At 31.7% G+C, this 17,493-nt stretch overlaps 1 protein-coding gene across 1 annotated transcript; it reads right to left on the reverse strand.

Annotated features, from left to right (window-relative positions):
• Positions 1 to 989: 989 nt before the first annotated feature.
• On the reverse strand, positions 990 to 16,126 carry LOC117930561 (disease resistance protein At4g27190-like). Its single transcript, XM_034851203.1, has 7 exons — positions 15,983 to 16,126; positions 15,164 to 15,914; positions 13,381 to 15,095; positions 7,364 to 8,071; positions 3,914 to 4,351; positions 2,495 to 3,208; positions 990 to 1,055 (listed from the first exon to the last, which is right to left on the reverse strand). The coding sequence occupies exons 1-7, from the start codon at positions 16,124 to 16,126 to the stop codon at positions 990 to 992; spliced, it is 4,536 nt and encodes a 1,511-aa protein (XP_034707094.1).
• Between the last annotated feature and the right edge of the window lie 1,367 nt (positions 16,127 to 17,493).

Consider the following 17,493-nt stretch of genomic DNA (forward strand, 5'->3'; position numbering starts at 1 on the left):
TTGCAAGACACAGGATTGACAGGAGTGAAGCCCGAAAAATTTCCGATGGAGCAAAACTTGAAATTGACTGATGAAGATGGCGAGTTACTTCATGATCCAAGTAGGTATTGGAGACTGGTTGGCAGATTAATATACTTGACTGTAACCAGGCCTGACATAGTGTATTCAGTATGTACACTAAGTCAATTCATGAACACACCTCGGAAGCCGCACTGGGAAGCAGCATTACGGGTCCTCCGATATATTAAAGGATCACCAGGTCAAGGTCTTTTTCTTCCATCTGAAAATAATTTAACACTCAGCGCATTTTGCGATTCAGATTGGGGAGGATGTCGTATGTCAAGACGTTCCGTTTCTGGTTATTGTGTTTTCCTCGGATCATCACTCATCTCTTGGAAATCAAAAAAACAAACGAATGTTTCACGTTCGTCAGCAGAAGCAGAGTACAGAGCAATGGCGAATACTTGCCTGGAATTGACTTGGTTGAGGTACATACTTAAAGATTTGAAGGTTGAATTGGACAAACCAGCACCATTGTTTTGTGATAATCAAGTAGCTTTATATATTGCGGCTAATCCAGTTTTTCACGAACGTACTAAACATATTGAGATTGATTGTCATATAGTTCGAGAAAAACTTCAAGCTGGGGTAATTCGTCCGTGTTATGTTTCTACAAAGATGCAGTTGGCGGACGTTTTTACAAAGGCACTTGGCAAGGAGCAGTTCGAATTTTTGTGCACTAAGTTGGGAGTTCTTGATTTGCACTCTCCAACTTGAGGGGGAGTATTAAGGAAATTATATGTTAGTTATTGTATGATTATCTTGACATAATTAGCTGATTGTATAGGAGCATAATTTGCCTTATATTTCTGATTCTGTAGCTATAATTTAGGAGAAGATTAGATCAAACATGTGTATATATATACTACATTCTGTTAATGAGAAAGGTATCCAATTTGAAGCCAATCTCTTTATTCTTGTTATCCTTATCAGGATCCTGGCCTCAAGGATCCACTTCGTCCTTCAGAATCCTCTTCCATGGGAGGCTCGGCATTCTACACATGTAGAGCATCATATTGAGCAGGAAAGAAGAAAAATTACAATAACAAAACTTAAACGAGAATTCTCGATATGAAAAGAGAATCACACAATGACCAAATCAAACTGCTGCTACATGGTAGCCTTGTAGTTCTTTGTCAACGTTGATAACTATTGTAAATGACCTAATTAAGTCTCACCAAGTTCCTCAATCCATAAAATGAGACCCTCCATGTAGCTAAAATAGGTAAATACCTTCAATCTAGTGTCCCATATTATCTTCAATCTGCATCAAGCCTCAAACAATTTTTGAAATGATTTACCTTCAAACATATGATAATAACTTAAGGGCATTCCTAAGAACCTTGGGATTCTACTCCTCAAACTCCACCATGGAAATTACGAGTTAAAAATATTTTGCTGATTTACTGGTTTGAAATATTTGAGAATATGAAAATATGTGAAATAAGACAGACTCCTTTAACATCAAGGGAAACTGGTAAATATTCGTGCTCAAGTAAGGACTGGCATCGTAAACCCAACTCTAGAAAAGTAGAAACTCAAATAATTAAGGACATCTTTTGATCTATACTAACTTGGTCCTTAAATGAACTTAATTATCAAATTTCTTCCTCTAACTATTCTAACTTGATTACTTAACTATGTTGGATCGAAGATTAGCTCTCATATCTATTCTCACTTCTTTTGCAACCACAATACTTGGACTTCCACTTTCTCTCTGCATTTGGATTTTCTATAGATATACACAACCTTTTTGACAAGCACTTCAGAGTTTGTAACAATCCCAATCTTACAACAACAATGTACATGAGAAGTCTGTCATTTTTTAAATAATCAACACAATCATCAAGTTTCCATCTTTAACTATTCTAACTTGACTATTGGACCAAGTTAGAGACAAAATTAATTCTCATGTACATTATAACTTCTAGTTTCAGCCACAGCATAGGCTGTCTCTCTAGGTCCGCATCTGAACTGACTGGAAATCTATGTTTTAAATTTTCTATAACCTTTACCTATGTATCTTAAATTCATTTCAATTGGGGTGCAATCGGGTCATGTTTTAAAAAATGAAGCATTAAAATACTTGAGCAACCAAAAACAGATAGTAAGACAAACTTAGCCCAAAAAAATAATAAATGAAGCAACCTAAGGATACGAGAGAAAAAAAAAAAAAAAGAAGGATCATGCCACACAAATCATGGAAAATTCTGCCTCCATCAATGTAGATTCCTTCTTTTAAGAAACTAAACATGCTTATAGACTTGAAAAACACGAAAATTCTATGGCTTGCTCTATGCCTGCTTCTCATAGCAACAAAAATTGAAAGATGGTAAACAGACAGAATTAGAACTAGAATTCACAATTTGCAGAGAATAGTGAAGGGAAAAGAAGGTGTTAAGAGTGAAGGAAGTTGAGGGGAATTATTATGTACCATCTCCATAAACATCTTTTGTATGGTAGTATTCAGGTCATTCTCCCAACGTTGGCCATAATCACCCATCTCCACTCTCTGTAAGCTTTCTGTGATTGAGTCTCCTTTGCAAAAAAACTCCATCTTGGGGCATTTTATCACCTGCATTTCTATCAAGCATGGGAATTTGAAAGTGTATCTTGCTGAGCAAAAGCTTTTCAGATTTGGTAAAAAAGAAAGTTTCAGTTTTTGTAATTTGGTGAAAAGAATCTCATCATCCGTTGCTTCACCTCCTTCATTTTCAACTATTTCTTTCACCTCATCACAATAGTCAACAGTCAGCTCTTTGAGTTGCACTAGTCTTTTAGCCATTGAAGGTGATACCAAATTTATCAAATTTCTACATCGAGATACTTGTAGAGACTGAAGATTTTGAAGAATTGGCCCCAACCCAGATAGATGCCTAAGCATAGGTAGATCTTCCAAGTACATTATAGTTAACCGTGGAAGTGTCTCACCCGCATGACCTTCCACTTGGATTACCTTTTCCACTGAATCACACCTTCTCACGATGAGCTGCTCTATAGTATGTGGGATCACAAGCGAAATATCATGACACGCTTCTATCTCCAAAACTCTTAGTTTGCCAAATGACTCCCTTGAAAATTGGCCACACCATATCTCCACGGGGCCCTTGAAGACCAAGTTCAGCGCCTCCACGTTAGGAAATGTGTTCTAACAAATCAAATAAATAACATTAATATTTTATTATGCTAACAAAACTTCAGTAAATAAACAAGGTCTATATATAAAAAGGCTTCCAAGTAATTTATCTTTGTTATAGGTTCTCTAGTAAGCGAATTTTATAATCTGGTTACTAGTATTATTGAACACATGATCATAAGATGAATATGGAATTTATATAAATACCTTGAATAGGCATAGTAGCTAAATGCAGTTTGGGTAATAATATCACTAGCATTCGTAGCACTTGTAATTATATTAATGATTAATTGTTGGATATAGTAAAACATAATGCTCATTACACCTACAAAACTCTCATCACTTATAATTATTTGTGCCTCTTTCTCCATGTTCTCAAGTCCTTTTATCTGATTTGATTAATTTAGCTATATATGTAGTAACCTAGATGTACAAAAGAAGTCATACCTTTTCAACCAAGAAGAGAGGTTGTTTATCAACTTCACCTTGAAGACATTTTTCTTGAAATAGTAGCTCCACTTTATAACAATCCCTTATATCCAATTTTTTCAAGAGTGGACATCCCAAAGCATACATACCCCGATAGAATCTCTTGAGCTGGTATAAGTGAATAAGTTTGAGAGAGGTTAGTCTAGGGAATAAAAAAATAGGCGCCGCTTCAAGTCCATTTTCATTTGCAACAATTTCCTCCACTCCACAATTGGATATCTCTAGAACCTCAAGTTGCACAAGGCCTTTCACAACCGAAGCTGGAAAAAGATATCTCAGGGAAGCACATTTACCAACTGTCAATGAATTTAGATTTTGAAAGGCAAGATATCCTTGGGGATCCTTCTTCTTCACACTCATTATATTTTGACCATATGAAGACATTTCTTTCAATTGAGGGATTGTGATACCATCGGATATTTCCCTATTTATTTCTCCCACTTCAAAAATCGATTTCAAAGAACAACAATCTTCTATCTCTAGAATTTGTAGACTTTGTAACCCTTTTAAGAAATTAGATGGAAAAACAGTCAATAGATTGTTACAGCCGAAGAGATACAAATCCTTCAATTTGCTAGAGGAACCTACAGGATGTTGGTTGTCCCATATTGTTATGACATTTTCCATTGAATCCAAACGTAACAACTCCAACCCGGGGAGTGCAACCTGTCCAATTTATCACATAGGATTAATAATTAATGTAGTCATTCACATATATTCCCAATAACTAGACATATATAATTGAATGTCAATATGTCAATGTAACAAAGCATAAAATTAACTAAAATTTTGCTACTAAATTCTCTTTTTAAACGAGAAAAATAAGAGATACCAATTTTCATCTCTCTTTCGTTAAATTTAAGAAAGTTGGTGTCAAATCATTGTATATCATGTAGAAGTCGCCACAATAGTTATCAATATCTTTGTTCATATTTCATAGCCTTGTTTGAAAAAAAAAAAATCACTCCACCCTTCTACCATGCTTTATAGATTAAAATAAAAAATAGAAAAAAAGGATATTGTTTAAATACTTTTCTTCATCTAATTACAAATTAACTATCATACTAATGCACACCTCATGTTTGATATTGACAACTTTTTCTTCCATTTTTTATTGTATTATGTTTTCTTTTTTCATTCCTTTTCTTCATAATCACCCTTTTATTTTCACTATTTTTATTTGTATATTTTTTACAATTTATTTTATTTTATTATTTACTTTTTAAATTTTGAGAAAGTATTGAAATTAATTATTCAATATTGATAGGGTACTCAATCATTATGAATTGTTTGGAACTATTCAAATTCTCATTATTCAATGCCTTTGTTTTATTATTTTTTCAATCATACATTCTCCGCTATAATTTTTTATTAACTCATAATACTATAAAACAAGTAAACAATGTGACTCTTTCATATTATTTAAAATTTTAAGCTCTAATTATCAATTGAGGTAAGTCATACTCTATGTTCATCCATCTTTATTTATTTTGATTTTGCCCTAATATTTTTATATTTTTTATCCATTTTTAATTAATTTTTTTATTCTTCCAACAAAATACAATTTTTGTATTTTTGTAAATTTTATCCTTTCTATTTTATAAAATCTAAAATGAAATCAAAATCATTTGAATGGTGAATAACATTGCTTAAAAAGAAAAAGCAAAAAAGATAAATTTCCATCCAGAGCTTTAAACCACTAAGAAGGTTCCCGGGAAAGAATGGAGGGATCACAATGGTCCCACTTAAAACTCAACCTCTTTAGATAAAACTAAAAGTTCCCAGGAAAGACTGAAGGGGTCACAATTGTTCCTCTTAAATTCCAATATCCTTAGACAGAACCTCCTTAAACTACCACCAAGCTCTTAGAACACTGTAGGATGTGTCGTTCTGATACCAGTTGTTGGGAAATAAACCTCCCAAAAAAGACCAGATTAATGAAGCGAATAAAAAAATTGGAAATAATAATGAAATAGAGCAAACAAAATCAACACACAAAATTTACGTGGTTCACCCAAAATAGGCTACGTCCATAGAGCTACTGCAGATCTTCACTATAAAGAGAAAAATAACCACAAGTATTTACACTCACTCCTCACAACCTAAAACCCAATTATACCCAAGAGAATAATAATTCTCTAACTCTCAAGAAAACCTCACTTTTTCACTCAAAGAGTTGCACCACTATTTTTCTCTCAACTTTCAATGAATGGAATGAGGAGAGGAAACCTCTATTTATAGGCTTCTACCACCACCAAATTTCCATGTAGACACATGTTATTGCCAAATATATAAATGATAATATACAATTCTGATTTAGTTTCCATAATTTCCTCATCCAATACACACACATATATATTATATATATACACATGCATACATATATGGCTATGAGATTTTCCTTGTATGTTTCATGTCCTAAAATTAAGGACTTTTCTGGCCAACAATGTTTCATTATCACAACCTCCACAATTGTTTTGTGACAATGCCAACACCTCCATATGGCCATAAACCTTAAGTTTTATGCACGATCCATGCACATTGAGTTAGAAGTTTGTAAAAAGGGGGCCATGGGACATCCTTTTATTTGATAGATTCCCTCATCATCTCATCTGACATCTTCACAAAACTACTTCCCAAAGACTCTTTTCATTCTTTCTAATTAAAGCTAGGAGACCATGGTCATTCCCCTGAGCTTTGACCCAAAAGACTACGTTTTAAAAAAAAATCCACTACATTTAAAAAAAAAAAATCCATAAAGTACCCCCATTTCTAAAATAATGCCCAATCTAATGTATTTGTGCCACGTAGATTGCCACGTCATAAAACCGTAGTTGGTAACTATGGTTTTATTTTTTTAAAATAGTCAAAACCGTAGTCACTAACCACGGTTTTAACTTTCAGTTTATATATATATATATATATATATATATATATATAACTTTAATTTTTTTAAATAAAATATTATATTATTTTTATTTTATATTGATTAAAAATATGTAAATGGTGTAATAAAAATATCTAACTTTAATTGATCTCATTATTTAAAGAATAGTAATATATGAAATTAAATAATTGATGTCTTTAATTTGATATAAAAATATATTTTGATAATTTTATTAAAATATTTGTCACTACACTCAATGAATATATTCCTCCTAAAATATTTAACTTTAATTGATCTCATTATTCTTCTCTTTTTTTGGTAAACACAGTTTCACTAGACAAATATTCATTGAGTGTTCTAACAAATCAAATAAATAACATTAATATTTTATTATGCTAACAAATCTTTAGTAAATAAACAAGGTCTATATATAAAAAGGCTTCCAAGTAATTTATCTTTGTTATAGGTTCTCTAGTAAGCGAATTTTATAATCTGGTTACTAGTATTATTGAACACATGATCATAAGATGAATATGGAATTTATATAAATACCTTGAATAGTTATAGTAGCTAAATGCAGTTTGGGTAATAATATCACTAGCATTCGTAGCACTCGTAATTATATTAATGATTAATTGTTGGATATAGTAAAACATAATGCTCATTACACCTACAAAACTCTCATCACTTATAATTATTTGTGCCTCTTCTCCATGTTGTCAAGTCCTTTTATCTGATTTGATTAATTTAGCTATAAATGTAGTAACCTAGATGTGGAAAAGAAGTCGTACCTTTTCAACCAAGAAGAGAGGTTGTTTATCAACTTCACCTTGAAGACTTTTTTCTTGCAACAGTAGTTCCACTTCATCACAATTGCGTACCACCAATTCTTTCAAGAGTGAACATCCCAAAGTATACATACCCCGATAGAATCTCTTGAGCTGGTATAATTTAATAAGTTTGAGAGAGGTTAGTCTAGGGAATAAAAAAATAGGCGCCGCTTCAAGTCCATTTTCATTTGCAACAATTTCCTCCACTCCACAATCGGATATCTCTAGAACCTCAAGTTGCACAAGGCCTTTCACAACCGAAGCTGGAAAAAGATATCTCAGGGAAGCACATTTACCAACTTTCAATGAATTTAGATTTTGAAAGGCAAGATATCCTTGGGGATCCTTCTTCTTCACACTCATTATATTTTGACCAAATGAAGACATTTCTTTCAATTGAGGGATTGTGATACCATCGGATTTTTCCCTATTTATTTCTCCCACTTCAAAAATCGATTTCAAAGAACAACAATCTTCTATCTCTAGAATTTGTAGACTTTGTAACCCTTTTAAGAAATTGGATGGAAAAACAGTCAATAGATTGTTACAGCCGAAGAGATACAAATCCTTCAATTTGCTAGAGGAACCTACAGGATGTTGGTTGTCCCATATTGTTATGACATTTTCCATTGAATCCAAACGTAACAACTCCAACCCGGGGAGTGCAACCTGTCCAATTTATCACATAGGATTAATAATTAATGTAGTCATTCACATATATTCCCAATAACTAGACATATATAATTGAATGTCAATATGTCAATGTAACAAAGCATAAAATTAACTAAAATTTTGCTACTAAATTCTCTTTTTAAACGAGAAAAATAAGAGATACCAATTTTCATCTCTCTTTCGTTAAATTTAAGAAAGTTGGTGTCAAATCATTGTAGATCATGTAGAAGTCGCCACAATAGTTATCAATATCTTTGTTCATATTTCATAGCCTTGTTTGAAAAAAAAAAAAAAATCACTCCACCCTTATACCATTCTTTATAGATTAAAATTAAAAAGAGAAAAAATGATATTGTTTAGATGCTTTTCTTCATCTAATTACAAATTAACTATCATACTAATGCACACCTCATGTTTGATGTTGACAACTTTTTCTTCCATTTTTTATTGTATTATGTTTTCTTTTTTCATTCCTTTTCTTCATAATCACCCTTTTATTTTCACTATTTTTATTTGTGTATTTTTTACAATTTATTTTATTTTATTATTTACCTTTTAAAATTTGAAAAAGTATTGAAATTAATTATTCAATATTGATAAGGTACTCAATCATTATGAGTTGTTTGGAACTATTCAAATTCTCATTATTCAATGCCTTCGTTTTATTATTTTTTCGATCATACATTCTCTGGTATAATTTTTTATTAACTCATAATACTATAAAACAAGTAAACAATGTGACTCTTTCATATTATTTAAAATTTTAAGCACTAATTTTCAATTGAGGTAAGTCATACTCTATGTTCATCCATCTTTATTTATTCTTGATTTTGCCCTAATATTTTTATATTTTTTATCCATTTTTTTAATTAATTTTTTTATTCTTCCAACAAAATACAATTTTTGTATTTTTGTAAATTTTATCCTTTCTATTTTATAAAATCTAAAATGAAATCAAAATCATTTGAATGGTGAATAACATTGCTTAAAAAGAAAAAGCAAAAAAGATAATGTGTATGCTATCAATTATTTAACAAAATAACTGTACAATGTGTTAATAGTTATTAAACAAAATATTTAATTTGTTGAAGAACTTCATTTTTTTTTTTACTTAAATAAAATATTGTTCATGCAAAAATAATAAAAATGAATGCCATATTTGAAAAATTATGGAGATTTGCAAAAGGAATTAGAAAAAAAAATGAAAACAATATCGAGAGAAAAAGTGAAGTGGCAATAATGGAAAGAAAAGCAAGATAAAATTGAAAAATCAAAATTTACCTCTTATTTGATACTAGAAATTAAACATGATTGAAGAGTTAATTGAGATTGAGAATGGGAGACCCATGAGAATATTGGAGTAAAATCATATACAGGAACGAAAATGGAAAATGTGAGGAAAATAGTGGAACATGAGTAAATTATAAAATAAAAAAAATACAGAAAACAATGATATTAATGAAATAGAACTATGGCAGTGAGAAATGAAGAAAAAAAAAATGAAACGAAAGGGTAAAGAGGATGGTTAAATTTTGAATTTTGAGGAATATATTTTGAAATTTTGTTATATCAAAGAACATTTGTAGACAAAACAATATAAATGCTTCTTAAGTTAAAATTTGAAATAGAAAGTATACATATTTGTGGGCTAAATAATATAAATATTTTTGTAAGCTAAAAAAAATGAATATAAAAAGGTGAGATGGTATACCTAAGATACAGAGCTTTGACCCAAAAAACTACGTTTTTAAAAAAAATCCATAAAGTACCCCCATTTCTAAAATAATGCCCAATCTAATGTGTTTGCGCCACGTAGATTGCCACGTCATAAAACCGTAGTTGGTAACTACGGTTTTATTTTTTAAAAATAGTCAAAACCATAGTCACCAACCACGGTTTTAATTTTAAATTTAAAGTCGTAGTACAGTTAAAACTGTAGTCACCAACTATGACTTTAACTTTAATTTTATATATATATATATATATATATATATATATATTATATATATTTAACTTTAATTTTTTTAAATAAAATATTATATTATTTTTATTTTATATTGATTAAAAATATGCAAGTAGTGTAATAAAAATATTTAACTTTAATTGATCTCATTATTTAGAGAATAGTAATATACGAAATTAAATAATTGATGTCTTTAATTTGATATAAAAATATATTTTAATAATTTTATTAAAATATTTGGCACTACACTCAATCAATATGTTCCTCCTCCTAAAATATTTAACTTTAATGGATCTCATTATTCTTTTTTTTTTTTGGTAAACACAGTTTAACTAGACAAATATTCATTGAGTGTTCTAACAAATCAAATAAATAACATTAATATTTTATTATGCTAACAAATCTTTAGTAAATAAACAAGGTCTATATATAAAAAAGCTTCCAAGTAATTTATTTTTGTTATAGGTTCTCTAGTAAGCGAATTTTATAATGGTTACTAGTATTATTGAACACATGATCATAAGATGAATATGGAATTTATTTAAATACCTTGAATAGTTATAGTAGCTAAATGAGTTTGGGTAATATAATATCACTAGCATTCGTAGCACTTGTAATTATATTAATGATTAATTGTTGGATATAGTAAAACATAATGCTCATTACACCTACAAAACTCTCATCACTTATAATTATTTGTGCCTCTTTCTCCATGTTCTCAAGTCCTTTTATCTAATTTGATTAATTTAGCTATAAATGTAGTAACCTAGATGTGAAAAAGAAGTCATACATTTTCAACCAAGAAGAGAGGTTGTTTATCAACTTCACCTTGAAGACTTTTTTCTTGCAACAGTAGTTCCACTTCATCACAATTGCGTACCACCAATTCTTTCAAGAGTGGACATCCCAAAGTATACATACCCCGATAGAATCTCTTGAGCTGGTATAATTTAATAAGTTTGAGAGAGGTTAGTCTAGGGAATAAAAAAATAGGCGCCGCTTCAAGTCCATTTTCATTTGCAACAATTTCCTCCACTCTACAATCGGATATCTCTAGAACCTCAAGTTGCACAAGACCTTTCACAACCGAAGCTGGAAAAAGATATCTCAGGGAAGCACATTTACCAACTTTCAATGAATTTAGATTTTGAAAGGCAAGATATCCTTGGGGATCCTTCTTCTTCACACTCATTATATTTTGACCAAATGAAGACATTTCTTTCAATTGAGGGATTGTGATACCATCGGATTTTTCCCTATTTATTTCTCCCACTTCAAAAATATCTTTCAAAGAACAACAATCTTCTATCTTTAGAATTTGTAGACTTTGTAACCCTTTTAAGAAATTGGATGGAAAAACAGTCAATAGATTTTTATAGCGGTTGAGATACAAATCCTTCAATTTGCTAGAGGAACCTACAGGATGTTGGTTGTCCCATATTGTTATGACATTTTCCATTGAATTCAAATGTAACAACTCCAACCCGGGGAGTGCAACCTGTCCAATTTATCACATAGGATTAATAATTAATGTAGTCATTCACATATATTCCCAATAACTAGACATATATAATTGAATGTCAATATGTCAATGTAACAAAGCATAAAATTAACTAAAATTTTGCTACTAAATTCTCTTTTTAAACGAGAAAAATAAGAGATACCAATTTTCATCTCTCTTTCGTTAAATTAAGAAAGTTGGTGTCAAATCATTGTAGATCATGTAGAAGTCGCCACAATAGTTATCAATATCTTTGTTCATATTTCATAGCCTTGTTTGAAAAAAAAAAAAAAAAAATCACTCCACCTTCTACCATGCTTTGTAGATTAAAATAAAAAATAGAAAAAAAGGATATTGTTTAAATACTTTTCTTCATCTAATTACAAATTAACTATCATACTAATGCACACCTCATGTTTGATATTGACAACTTTTTCTTCCATTTTTTATTGTATTATGTTTTCTTTTTTCATTCCTTTTCTTCATAATCACCTTTTATTTTCACTATTTTTATTTGTATATTTTTTACAATTTATTTTATTTTATTATCTACTTTTTAAATTTTGAAAAAGTATTGAAATTAATTATTCAATATTGATAGGGTACTCAATCATTATGAATTGTTTGGAACTATTCAAATTCTCATTATTCAATGCCTTTGTTTTATTATTTTTTCAATCATACATTCTCCGCTATAATTTTTTATTAACTCATAATACTATAAAACAAGTAAACAATGTGACTCTTTCATATTATTTAAAATTTTAAGCTCTAATTATCAATTGAGGTAAGTCATACTCTATGTTCATTCATCTTTATTTATTCTTGATTTTGCCCTAATATTTTTATATTTTTTTATCCATTTTTTTAATTAATTTTTTTATTCTTCCAACAAAATAAAATTTTTGTATTTTTGTAAATTTTATCCTTTCTATTTTATAAAATCTAAAATGAAATCAAAATCATTTGAATGGTGAATAACATTGCTTAAAAAGAAAAAGCAAAAAAGATAATGTGTATGCTATCAATTATTTAACAAAATAACTGTACAATGTGTGTTAATAGTTATTAAACAAAATATTTAATTTGTTGAAGAACTTCATTTTTTTTTAATTAAATAAAATATTGTTCATGCAAAAATAATAAAAATGAATGCCATATTTGAAAATTTATGGAGATTTGCAAAAGGAATTAGAAAAAAAAAATGAAAACAATATCAAGAGAAAAAGTGAAGTGGCAATAATGGAAAGAAAAGCAAGATAAAATTGAAAAATCAAAATTTACCTCTTATTTGATACTAGAAATTAAACATGATTGAAGAGTTAATTGAGATTGAGAATGGGAGACCCATGAGAATATTGGAGTAAAATTATAAACGAAAATGGAAAATGTGACGAAAATAGTGTAACATGAGTAAATTATATAAAATAAAATAAAAATTACAGAAAACAATGATATTAATGAAATAGAACTGTGGCAGTGAGAAATGAAGAAAAAAAAAGTGAAACGAAAGGGTAAAGAGGATGGTTAAATTTTGAATTTTGAGGAATATATTTTGAAATTTTGTTATATCAAGAACATTGGTAGACAAAACAATATAAATGCTTCTTAAGTTAAAATTTGAAATAGAAAGTACACATATTTGTGGGCTAAATAATATAAATATTTTTGTAAGCTTAAAAAAAATGAATATAAAAAGGTGAGATGGTATACCTAAGATACAGGCCAAAATTAGGAAACTACTGGTTTAATTAATTAATGTATGCGATTAAATTGTTTGCAAGAGAAGTACTGAAAGTGGAAGGGATGAATGGCAGAAATTAAAATGAAAATCAAACATACCTTCTGATTGAAAAGAGGGATGAATGGCTCCTGGCTGCGACTGCTTCCTACGGAGTAGAAGTCAATGAGATTTCGTAGATTTTTCAGTTTCAAGAATCGCAGTTGAGGAAACTCTAGTACTGATTCCCTTCCTTGTGTTGTGGGAAGCCATAAAATATATTTCAAGCTGCCACAGTGCTCTATTATCAGAGTTCTTAAGTTGGCAAAACACCCTATCGGAATTGGGCCATGGCATATTGCTTCCAAGTTGCAGAGGTAGCTAAGCTGTAATTCCTCCAAGAGAGGAAAGGCGCTATGCGGTGGGTCAACCCATTCCATTTCGATTGTATTCATGATGTATTGCATCTCAAAGCCCGCAAAGATGGACAGATACTTGAGTTGACGAAAACCGTCGTTGTCTAACTCATAAACAAAATGTTTGGTATCATCCAATCCCCACAATTCTAGAACTTCAACCGTCTTTAACAGCCTAGAGAAGCACTTCACCAGATGTGGGCCTTTGACCCCTTCGACCCTCAACCTTCTTAAGGCCCTTTTATCATAATCATCCCAGACTACAATACGGCCTATAAATATATCATATCTAGTGAGGTTCTCAAAGGATACATCTTCTGGAAGCAAATATGAATAGGGTATTTTCACTTCCAAGGCCCTCAAACAGGACAAGTATTTCAACTCAAAAAGCCAAGCATTCCTCCGTCTATCATTAGCTGCATCCCACCACATATTATTACTATTCATCATACAAATATGCTCTAACCGAGATAGGCTTGATATCACATTTCTTGGAACGAGAATTGAGGAACCCCTCAAACTCAACATCCTTAGATCAGTCAATTGCATCATTTCTTTGGGCAACTCTTGAATCTCACAACCTACAAGGCTAAGAATTTGTAGCTTCTTCAGTCCTCCAAGTATTGCTATGTCTTTCAACATCCCACATTCGCATAGACACAATGTTCGAAGATTTGAAAGAAAGTGAAGTGATGAAGGCAATTGTGTAAGATCAATTCTAAACAAGCTTAAAACCCTGACTTCTTTCATCTCTTTGAAAAAGGTGTCCGGAATTTTCAAGGAATTATCATTACTATTCAACAAAAAGAATCTAAGTTTGGGACATACCAATCCTTCTGGAAGCTCATGGACATGTGTGCATTTCAAAGATATGCCAGCACAATTTCTCAACTCACCGTCCCTCTTTTCCCATTCTTGTAATCTAACATCTTCGTTCACCACAAATCGATGATGAGGATCTTTCGATGCAATTGCTTTGGCAACATCACGAACCACGTCATGCATTCTGATAAACCCATTACTTTCCTCCACAAAAAACAAACTTGAAGGTTTACGACGATAGTGTACATCTTTAAGTGAGTCAAGCAACAGGCTCGAGTCTTTAAGGATTTTCACCAGGGTAACTATTGTATCTCTTGCTTGCTCCAATGAATCCATGTAATCAAACAAATCCAAACCCATGCCATATTTTAACAAGTCATCCAATGAAATATCGCCATCGCCCAGCAAACCACAGAGTAAGAACAATGATTTAACTTCATCACTTTCCAAATGGTTGTAGCTCAACTCCAGACATGAATACACGTTTTTACTCACTCCGGGGATGTTTATTGGTGCAGACCTTTTAAGTTCTTTCAAGGCATTCCTCCATACAGCCACCCCCTCATCCCTTAGTGCCTTTGCAATTGTTACAAGTGCAACTGGTAGACCCTCACATTTTTCAACTACATCATCTGCTATAGAAATTCAGGCTTCTCCACGGAATCACCTGCCGTCTGCTTAAATAAACTCCAGGCTTCCTCTTTACAAAGATGTTGAACATGGAAGTCCCTATGAGTACCCATATCCTTAGATAACACGCGATGATCTCTTGAAGTCAGCAGCACTTTACAGTACCCCACCTTATGATCATCTGATCCATAAGGAATTCCAATCCTTTCAAACGCGATGGGCTCCCAGATATCATCTAAAATCACCAGGATCTTCTTGTGTTTCTTCAAGCTTTGACTTAGGCGAACTGCTCTTTTCGCTTCATATCCCCCCTCAAGTTTCAAGCCTAACATGCTCGCAATTTCTCCTTGAATTTTTGTCACGTTCGGAGTTTGGGATATATTCAACGCCATGACCACTGTGTCAAATAGCTTTTCTTCATTGGCTTGTTTGGCGACTTGTTGCACAAGCGTGGTTTTGCCCACACCGCCCATCCCCCATACCCCAACCATCCTTATATCTTCATCTCTGAAGACCTCCATAATTTGGTTTAAAGTTGTCTCTCTCGATTCCAAAACTTCCGAACCGCTGACAGACGAAGACCCGATCCCTGGTAGAGGAGGCTCATGTGCTACTTTGCCAAACTTATCAGTCTCTTGGATTTTATTAAGAATATCCCCTGCCTGGCCACTTGCTTTCTTGCTTTGCTGGTACCGCAGCTTCAAGTTAAAACAGCCCCTGTTTGCATCCCTTTCATCCTCAAGGAATTTGTCTGTTTCTTTTATGATCTCTTCAGCACGTGACAGCCACTTTTCAACATCAGGAAAGATAACATCCCCTTGCCTATTAGCCTCATTCACAGATTGCTGCACCTCACTCTTCCATCACGAAGCTTCTCAATTTGTTGGGTGAGATCCAAAATGTTGCTACGGTAGTTAAACAGATAACCCAGGTGACGTCCAATTCGAGCAACCAGTTTCTCAGCAACTTTTTCTGCAATGGGAGTAGCAATAATTTCCATTTCCTACTTTTTCTTTCTCTGGAAGCAAATGAGGGTAAGGTAACTACAGCAGGAGAAGGAAATGAAAGTTTTGAGGTACCAAATAGCAGAAGTTGTGGAAGGTTGTAGCTACCAAAAAAGCAGATCTTTTCCCTTTTCCCTTTTTTTTTTTTTTTTTTTTTTTTTTTTTTTTGCCCTTTTTCAAGTGATGAGAGGTGAGATAGAGACCAGCAAGAATCAAGGAGAGTGCAAAGAGTAGGAATAGTTGGTAAAATGACAGAATGGATAGGAAGTAAAGCGATAGAGAAAGCTCAAACAACGCAACTGAAATTCAAAGAAGCGAAACGAAAACAAGGAAAAGGAGAGACACTGAGACAGATAGCAGGAAAATGAGAATGGGAATCAGCTTTGAGAATGAGAAGGCAACTGCAGAGAGTATAAATACTGAGACATAAAATGACACTGACACCTTTAAAAATATGAAAACGAATATAAAAATTTAACAAAGGCCAAGAGATGATTCCTTCAACAAGAAGGAAGAAAATTCAACTAGCAAGCGTAAGACGTGTTCAAATTATAAGAAAAAGACTTGGTGCAACTTGTGTTCAAACACTACATCAATTCATTTTCCTCTATTGCTGTCAAATGTTTAAGACAAAAATAAAATAAAGCCCGTGAGATCCAAGAAATGCCTGTTCAAATAACATTTTCTATATAATCCAAGTGTCACGGACTGTTTGTCGGGTGTCCGTGCCGTGCCGCTGCATTGGAACTCTAGGTCGGCTATAACATTTCTGGTCTATTATTTTGTTTAAGTCACTGACTGCAAAAGCCATATGGGTCAGTCTAACCAAGCGAGTACATCAAGACAAAACTAAAAAATTGAAGGAAAATAAATTGACACTAAAGCCAATATGAAGAAAAAACTGATATAAATATCAAATTTTGTAATTTTTCTATTACTAATTAATATATATATATATATATATATTATTTTTGAAAAAAAAAAGGCTAAAATTACAATTTTATCTTCTCAATATTTTTATAGATAAAGGATAATTAGTAAACAGCTCATATAAAAAAAGGCATACCCCAAATAAAGTGCTTTTTTAATCAATTAAATAAAGATAAAATAGCTATTTTGAACCATGGTCAACTAACATCACATTACAGTACAAAGACGTATATCTTACAAGGGATATGAAAAAAAGCTTTGCATATTCTCAATTTTAAGGCAAGTATAATTTATGGGTAGTATATTATTGTACAAAAACTTAAGAATAATGGTCTGACCTACTATTTGAAAATAGGGAAAATCATTCCATCCATCAATTTAAAAATAAATAAATTATATATATATATATAAAGCGCTTTTGAGAACTCCATCT

The sequence above is a fragment of the Vitis riparia genome, chromosome 14 (genome assembly GCF_004353265.1).
Source record: "Vitis riparia cultivar Riparia Gloire de Montpellier isolate 1030 chromosome 14, EGFV_Vit.rip_1.0, whole genome shotgun sequence".
Lineage (NCBI taxonomy): Eukaryota > Viridiplantae > Streptophyta > Magnoliopsida > Vitales > Vitaceae > Vitis > Vitis riparia.

Bases quoted from the DNA above. Each gene is read 5' to 3' on its own strand.
- LOC117930561 (XM_034851203.1), bottom strand. From the start codon at position 16,126: ATGGAAATTATTGCTACTCCCATTGCAGAAAAAGTTGCTGAGAAACTG. The intron at 15,096-15,163 runs GTGATTCCGTGG...AGGGTCTACCAG, and splicing joins TTTATTTAAGCAGACGGCAG to TTGCACTTGTAACAATTGCA. The intron at 8,072-13,380 runs GTATGTTTGATT...TAAATTGGACAG, and splicing joins TCCCTCTTTTCAATCAGAAG to GTTGCACTCCCCGGGTTGGA.